Genomic DNA, 8932 nt, shown 5'->3' on the forward strand with positions numbered 1-8932 from the left:
TATGCTACCTCTTGAAATGGTTGAACATAAGCCAACTCTTTTTGGTACAGAATCTCTGTGTGTTCCTTCCATCTTCTTTTGATGCTTCCTGCACTGATGTCTAGGGAATGGCCTGAAGAACAGCAATAGACAAGGGCCCCTGCTTTCCTGGGTATTAAAGTCCAGGAGGGGAGAAAAAATTATTGTTCAACCCAGAACATTCCCAAGAGTGAAAATGGGTGTTGTAATGATTACACCAGGCCAATAGGTATACACCAGGACAACCAACTATTGTACTGATTTAGAAGGCCATGACTGTACTGTCCCTTCTGCCACCTCACCGCCCCACCCCCCTCAGCCACAAAAGGATTGTCAGCTATTGGTCTAAGCAAAGGAGAGCCCTTGGACAAGGGAGAAGGTACGGGAGGTAGGGATGGAGCAGGAAGACATACATATGCAGAACCCAGAGCTATAATATTGAAGGTTTGGGAGCTAGGATAAGGAGCACTGGCCTTCATCAGGGATTAGACCAGAGGCAGGTGGATGCTGACCGTGGCCCCAGCGTTGAGTCTCTGTGACTCTGAACTTGACTTCAAGGCAGGTGGCTTTTTAAGCTCTCTAGGTGCTATGGGTTAATGCGCCAGACTGCAAAGCCATTTGAACTGCAAGGTCGGCGGTTCAAGCTCACCAGCTGCTCCTCGGAAACCCTATACAGGGTCGCTATGGGTCAGAACCAACTTGACGGCACATCACAACAACAACAACTCTCCCCAGCTGCTTCGAAGAAAAACGGGGGACTTCGGAGTCATGTGGATTTTCCTTTACCACCTTGTGCAAAGGTAGACTGATGTGTACTTGGAACATAAGTATAGTCCTGTGGATTGTATGTGGGGTAGTGGTTCAGTGTTTGGTTCTAACTAAGAGGTCGGCAGTTGGAATCCATCAGCCACTCTGCTGGAGAAAGATGTGCCAGTCTGCTTTCATGAAGATTACAGCCTTGGAAACCCTATGGGGTAGTTAGTTCTCCCTTATCCTACAAGATCACTGCGAGTCAGAATTAACTCGACAGCAATGGCTTTGGCTGGGGTTTTTTGGTGTGTGTGTTAAACAGATCTCTACCCTTCTGTCCGTGTGACTTTCAGACTATTAATACCAGCCCGCATCTGGCTGTGCCCCCAGATCACGCACTTCTTACAGCAGAAGGCCATCCTTCCAGCCCAGCCAGTTGTTTATTCTGTTTCTGATTGGCGCCAGGCACTTAGACCCCATGTAGGTAGAATATAACTTTCCATAAATAACCTCCAACCTGACCTACAATTTAGCCTTTGGGCTTTTTTTTTTCACCTCATGGTAACGGGATTGGGATCTGGGCTGGTCCTTACTTAGTCTTAGCTCCCAGGAAGCCTGGTGTCCTGTGCTGTCTTGCACAAGGTGAGGACTCAGTCCACACTGAGAAGCAACTGACCTACATCCACCCAGGCATAGTCATGCCCTTGTCACCTTGGTGCCTTTGCTCTTCTCCAGTTGGTAAGCCTGTAAGCAGCACCCACCTCTGAGAAACCCTCCCAAACACATATCCCTTGTCCCTGCCACCAAGCAAATGACTCATGTTCCTGGTTCCCATAACATACTATGATCTGATGATTTGCCCATGTGCCACCAGGCTCTGGACAGCTGGAGTGAGTGTTGGGGCACTGAGCCCATGTCTGGCTGTCAGCTAAGCATCAAACCTCTCTGTGCCTCAACCTTCTCAAATGCAACTACAGACCTGGTCCAGAGCCTGTGTCCCCCCACCCACTGGGACACACCACCTCTCAGCCTAAATAAATGATGTCTCTGTGTTCTACTTGTTCCTGGGAAATTCTTCAAGATGCGTTGTGGCCTTCTCCTGATCTGGAGTGATGATGAGGAACCAGTCAGCAACATCCACTGGCATCTATCAAAGACTATATGATGATAGTAAATTTAGAAGAGGTCACTGGGAGGGAGTTAAACTGAAACATAATCGAGGACTACCTCAGCTGACATTGGCAGGGGCTCCTGGGGTGAAACAAGATAGGCTGGACTTGATTTTAAATTTTACATATGTTAATCTCTCCTTCTGACAATTGAAAGGTATTTAAGTGCTGGTTAGCATCCATCACTGGTGGGCATCTTGGGGAGGAAAAACTTTCAGAGAAGTATAAGATATGGTTGCTACTTTCAAAAATCTTACATTCCCACTGGGGAGGCACAAAAGAACCATATTGGAACCCACTTCCCCAGGAGCTAGTCCTATCTTACTGGGCTCATGTCTCCTCCGAGAGCAAGCAGGACTTGACCTGACCAGACAGGCATTCCCTGAACATCCATCACATGGGAAGTGCAATATCAGGAACCAAAGTAGGGGCATGGACAAAGAGGCTCGGGTCTGATTGTTTCTATACTCAACACCAAAAAATGAAAACACATTTTAAAAGGGGTGTGTGTGTGTTCCATAGACTCCCGTTGACCTGGAGATGAGAGAGAGAAGGGGAAAGGCTGGTTGGTCCAAAGTGTGGTGAGACCTGGGGACATCTGAGCCCATGGACAAGGACAGAGCTGAGCCACAGAGGGCTAGAGCTGACAGTGAAGCATCCAACTGATATGAAGTGAGGGGAGATGCACAAGAACACCCAAACTTGCAGATAGTATCCATGTGACCTAGCCTCGATGGCTTGGTAATCAGAACTTGACTAGAGGAAGATAAAAAAATTTAAAAAAAAAAATTTTTTTAATAAAGGAAACGAGGGTAAATTGCTACAATTTGATGAACTTGACCTATAGTCATGGAGGTAGTAACTCTAAATACCAACAGAGAGGGAAGGAGTCTTCACATCAAGTATCAATACTATCCCCACTGTACACAGGGTAGATAGGGACGGACAACTTAGACATTGACTACCTAAAATGAGGGGGCAATAAAGGCACGAAGTGACTGGCTTGCAAGGTTTCAAGAGGGAGTTTAGTTTAAGAGTGTGTGGGGGAAGATAGAGTCCTCACTGAATAGTTTTATCTTGTCTAGATGGGTCTGGTCAAAAGAGATGGGGATAAGATTCTTATGATTCAATAGTGAGTAAATGTTATCATGACTAATTGCAACTGTCACAATTGTAAAGGTAGAAGTTTTCAAAAATGGGGGAGTAATTAATCTTTCAGTCCAGAAACAGAGGACCCTAGGACCGTCAAGGGAGAAGATAACAAGCGGAATGTGAGACCTTATCCAGAGAAGCAGCGACACCAGAGATGGAGGCAGAGATGGGGACATGGAGAGAGGGAGAAGCTGAGGACTCTAAATTCATGGGAAGAGAGGGACTGAGAGCTGGCAGCTAGGAGGCAGACTTGCAGAATGTTCCTTTTGGTGGTGTAAATTATTATATATGCCTGAGTGTTTAAATAAAGAAATAAAATGAATAGAGAGAAATATTGTTAACTGATCGTACATACAGGGGATTATAATTATTGTAATGAAACAAAGTATATGATTTGTTGAATGTAAAACTGATGATCTGCCCTGTAAACTTTCACTCAATTCACACGACAAAAATTAGAAAAAAAAAAAGGTGTGTGTGTGGCTTGGACATTTGAGGAGAGAGAGATTGGAGCATCTTGGGGTCAGAGAAGAGGTAATAAATAATGTGAACCCTAAGTAAAAATTCCTGGTATGGCATGGCAGGATAATGCACTGGGCCACAAGGTTGGTTTGAACTGCAAAGTCGGCGGTTCAGATTCACCAGCCACTCCTCAGAAACCCTATACAGGGTCACTATGAGTCAGAACTGACTTGATGGCACTAAACAAGAAGAAGGAGTGGTGGTAAGTAGGGGTGTCAAACTAAGGAGGCAAGAATCAATAAGGTACAGACCTTTGGAGGAAGTGATGGAAATCGAACGGGGGAAAGCCAGATGGAGAAGCCCTAACTTGACCTATTGAAGGCTCTTAAGCAGGCATGTGAAATGATGAGAACAGTGTGGTGTTTGGGGACGGGAGTGCAGTGGGCAGGTGCTCGAGGGAGACCAGGATGAGGTTACTGCAGTAGAGGTGGGGTGAAGGAACGAGGCCTACATTTGGAAAGGAAGAGGCAAACATGACTTTTCAAAGGAAGGACATAATTGACACAAGGATCACCAAAGAGCAGTCAAAGGTGCCTCCAAGTTTGGAACCCTAGTGACCTAGAGTAAGGTGTTAACTTTGACAGAAATGACATTGTGTGCGGTTGACAAAATGAGACCACATCCTCTTGTAATGATTCATTGTCTTTATTAACAATGCCTCCGGGTTCTGAGAGAACAGACTGTTATTTTACAAAAGCAATATGACCATTGTCCTTCTCTACAAGAAAAACGTTTGCATAAATAACTTAAGTGAGAAAATAAATATGTAACTTAACTCTTTTAAAAACAACTACTTTCATTCTTGTGTACAAGTGCCATGTGGGAGAACTGCAAAAGCTACCAGTCAGCCCTGCAGGCTTTGATACAACATATGCTTCTGCTTACAAAGAAAAAGAAAAAAAATTAACTATTAAGAACTACACAGAAAGTAAGAGGTGTCAGGAAATGGTTTTCAAAAAGAGTTTTGGGTGGCAGCTATTATGCCTTGCAGTTTCTCAGCATATGTACAGCACTTGTAATTTTTTCCCCAATAATATTCTTTTAACGTAAGTTATGCCATCCCATGTCAGAGCAGTATGAAGCTATTTTCTAGACAGAAATGTGACCATGAGTGGTGGGCAGGAAGAGGTGCCTCAGAGAAGGATCTGTGGGACCTTTGAATGCCAAACTTGGACCTCAGTGTGCGGTGACTTTGAGCATCTCTGTGCAAGATGACTTTAAAATATGACCATGGGGCAGGGGAGAGGGTGCTTGCTGTTTGTTGGCAAGAGAGAGGCAATTCTGTTCCGCCCTCTTCCCTTGGGATCCCCTCCTTCTCAACCCCAATTGATGGTGTGATTTCTGCATTCTTTGTGATGGAGGAGTGGAGGGAGCCAAACATCTGGGGAGGCCAGGCTGGAAACAACATAGAATCTTCCAGGAGTTTCTCAGCCATAAATAGACTCTTGTCTGTTTTCTGCTTGTTTCATCTTTGGCTGTCAGATCAGAGGATCACATCTCGAATTCTGGAAATGATCTCCACAGGAATTCAATCCAAGCTCATTCTCTCTTCTGTCCATTCAGAGGGTACCCAAGTCCTTGGAATCACATGATAGATGCCTCATTCCACCCCACCCCTAATTTTACAAATGAGGAAGTGGAGGCCCAGAAAGGGAATGTGGTCAGTCCAAGGTCACATAGCAAGTTAGTGGCAGAGCCAGTCTAGGACCCTCAGGCCTGTGGTCTTAGAGAAACCCTGCACTTGAAGGCAGAGAGGTGACCTGAGGGGAGATCCCGCCGAACTTTCATGACCAGTCCCAGGCTGTCCCCACTCTCCTCCACTTCCTTAAAATCCCGGGTAGTGAAAACTTTTCCATGTCTGCCTCCCCTACAGTGAGACCAGCAAAACTGGGCGGCCTCAGGGGGTGGGTCTGCGGAGGGGGCTCAGTGTCAGTGACTCCCTCCTCTGCCCTGCGGGACTCCCCTGGCACCCCGGATTCCGCAGGGCCTGGTTGCCTCCCCTTGGGCTGCTGGTATTTTAAATGAAGTACAAACAATCAAACCACGCACAGGGGACAGAAACACGGGAGGACCTCCGTCGGGGGCGCCCGTTGGAGAAGCGCAGCGCGATGGACTCTAATAGGCGTTCTCCAGCTCCGCCTGGTTGGCTTTGGCGCCCCGGATGCGCGGTCGCGGTTTGCGGCCCTTCTGAGGCCTCACCGTCTCGGGCCCGAAGTCCTTGAGTTCTGACTGGTTGTGGAAGCGAGTAAGGCGCTTGCATTTGCAAGAGGCCACCAGGCGCACCTTGCGCGAGCGCGGTGCAGCACCCCCAGGACAAAGCAGCTGTAGGCGCTGCGCGCGGTAGCGGTCGGGGATGCAACGGAAGTCGGGCCCATTGGGGCGCCACCACTTGCCGCGGCCGATGGCATTGGGCAGCAGGCGTGCCGGACCACACTGGCCCGAACACAGCAGCTCGGTCACCGGCTTGGCGCTGCGGCACTGCCCTTCTGTCACGTAGCGGGTGATGTGCAGCTCGCGACAGCTGTATTCCGACACGTCTGCGGAGAAAGGCGCTCATGAGTTAGGGAGAACGGCTGCCTAGCCTGGCCTCCTTCACCCACCCCACCTTTTCCAAACCTGTGCTCACCTTCTTCTGACGCTTTTGCCCCCTGGGCACCGCTCTACAGAGTGGTTTCTAGTACTGGTGCGGATAGAAACGTCTCTGTCTCCCTCCTCACCTCTCCTCCCCTTTCTCCACCGCCCCTCCCCCCCGCCCCAATACTGCATGGTGGCAGAGACTTTGCAACCAAGAAACTTAGGTAATTCAGATACCAGCTCCATCTCGTAATACCTGTGTGATTATTAGACAAGTTACTTCCAATCTGTAAAATGGGTTGTCCCGGGAATTAATCCTTGGCACACAGCTGTGTTCGTTGTTAGGCATTATTTATTATTCCTCTCCAAGGGGCCCTCTCCTATGCCACAAGGTCCCAGATTGGGACACGTAAAGGTACTAATCACACCCTCTGCCTGACTCTGTTGTATAGGATTTCCAAGGAGCAGTTGGTGAGTTTGAAGCGCTGACCTTATGGTTCAAATCGGCCTTGTGGTCAAGTGCTTACCCTACATCACCACACCAAGACTCCCAAACTTTTGTCCAATCAACTGGTAGGGTTGGGCAGGGCATGGAGAAATGAATGGGGATTAGTTAAGATATCAGGAGTAGCTACTGCAGAGGAAAAGAAGAGGAGGTTGTCAAGAATTCATTCAATATGGAAGGAACCAACCCTATTGTTACAGAAGAGGAAACAGAGGCCCCTGGGGCTGTGCAGAAGTGGTAGAGTCTGTCTTCCCGGAGCCCCAGCAGCCCCAGCATCTCTCGGCTCCCACAAGGATGGAAGCTGTGTGCCAGAGCACTCCTGAGAGGCTGGGCCTGAGCTCAGACTGAAACCTACCGGTTCAGCCCCCCTCCCACACTTACTAACATCTGCTGGGCACCAAACACTCTGCAAACACATCTCTTGTTTGTGTCACTTGAATTGGCACTTGACAACTCAGGTTTGCGCCCCTGTTCGTCACCTACTATGGGCTTGGATATATGGGAACTTTTTAAACAGCAGGTCCTGTCTGTTTAAAATGCAAGTACCTGTCCACCCTCAAGGGTTTCATGGGGATAGTTGCAATATGACACAGAGGGATTTAAAAAATCATCCTAAAATGACCTCAACCCGAGTTAGGCAAGGTGGCCCTGGAGAGGTGGGACTGCCTCTCTCTCTGAGGTGGCTAATGGTCTGGTGTCTTGGAGGCTGCAGGGGTGGTATGTGGGGGTGGCCTGTTTGCCCAGGGAAGGTGGCACTTGGGGCTTTCCAAGAATAGTGCTTCCCGGTCAGGCACTTCCTCTAAAGAGGGTGACTTTGTTTTGAGTGTGTTTGGCTTCCTTATGGCCTCTTGTGAGCGCCCAGGGCAGTGGCTGTCTTAGAGGCCGTTTCCCTGAAGCCCATCTAGCAGTTGCTTGAGTTCAGATGACTTTGCCTGGAGGGGATGCTCATTGCCTTCCTTTCAAAACCCCAGCAGCAACTGGCTTCCTCTGGGACCGCTTTTCCTGAGCCCATATTCTCAGCAGGTGTGTGTGTGTTTGGGGGTGGGGTTGTAGGAGCCTGGGAAGTAGCTCATCTCCCACTCTAACAATGGTGTCATTCCAGCCCCTCAGCCATCTCTACCCGCTGAGAGTCACTTATGCACCCCTCTTCTGTGACCAGGGCCCCAGGTGGGTGTCCACTGAAGTCATCACTTTTTTACTCTCCCCAGGTTGGACTCCCTCCCTAGGAATGAGGCAATCAGGATAGAATAGTGCCAGCTCTGTCCCCTGCCGGTCTCAGCTGCCACTTATATCAGGGGCTCAAATGGGCCTTCAAGTCCTCTGTCTCCAAGTACCATTTCACCAGCAGACCATGGGCAAGGCGCCTGAAGGGATATCTCTCTGGCTTCTGTCCTCCCACTACTTTGGAGGTGGATAGATTTGCTCTAGCTCCCAGGCCCCAACACCTCTTCCCTCACACATAAGCTCAGGCTGTCTTGGAATTGATCAAACTGAGTTGATATCTCAGCTCTTCTGTTCACTACCAAGTTAAACTCTGAGCACAGTTCTTCACTTTCAAGCCGAGGCTTCACCTCACGCAGCTTCCCTGAGGTGGGTCTATGGACTACAGGACCAGGCCAGCCTGCTGTGGAGTATCTGGCATCCAGCAGGTGCTCCATGGGTGTGAGGCTCCTCCTCTGGACCCCTCCCTGTGGTGTCTGGTCCTGGGCCTGGTTCCTGATTCTTAGAACCCATTTCTCTTTTGAGCCGGTCCCAGGGCTGTGCCCTCAGCCCCTGGGCCTCCTTCCTGCTGGATCACTTACTTCCAGCCCCCACCCCATCCCACCCTACCCCACTTCTCATCCCTGCAATCACATTCCAAGGCTGCTCTGGCATGCCATTCCTCCTCTGGCCCCAGGCAAGACAGCCCATTCACAGGGGCTGGCAGAGGCTGAGGGTCTTCCAGTCTTGCAACCCTCCCAAGAGAAGATTCTAAAACTTCCTTGCTACCTCCCAGGACCCTTAGGCTCTGCTTCCGCCCCATACCTTTGGTCTCAAAGGGATGGTGGGGAGGCCGCCCTCCGTTCTCTGCCCGGTTCATGGTCTTGTTGTCTGGCTCCAGTGGGGGCGCAGGGTATTCTCCCAGCTCAGGGATGATTTCGGTGGCATCGTTCTTGAAGCCCTGCCACCCTTGCCCCTCCACCACGCGGAAGGCTGCATGCACCAGCAGGCAGACCAGACACAGAGCTAGAGAGTGCTGCAT

General features: G+C 49.5%; 1 protein-coding gene across 1 annotated transcript; it reads right to left on the bottom strand.

Annotated features, from left to right (window-relative positions):
- Window positions 1–5726: 5726 nt before the first annotated feature.
- SOST (sclerostin) lies at window positions 5727–8932 on the bottom strand. The gene is made up of 2 exons (XM_006832712.1): window positions 8716–8932; window positions 5727–6148 (listed from the first exon to the last, which is right to left on the bottom strand). The coding sequence occupies exons 1-2, from the start codon at window positions 8930–8932 to the stop codon at window positions 5727–5729; spliced, it is 639 nt and encodes a 212-aa protein (XP_006832775.1).

This window comes from Chrysochloris asiatica, unplaced genomic scaffold (assembly GCF_000296735.1).
Source record: "Chrysochloris asiatica unplaced genomic scaffold, ChrAsi1.0 scaffold00007, whole genome shotgun sequence".
Taxonomy (NCBI): domain Eukaryota; kingdom Metazoa; phylum Chordata; class Mammalia; order Afrosoricida; family Chrysochloridae; genus Chrysochloris; species Chrysochloris asiatica.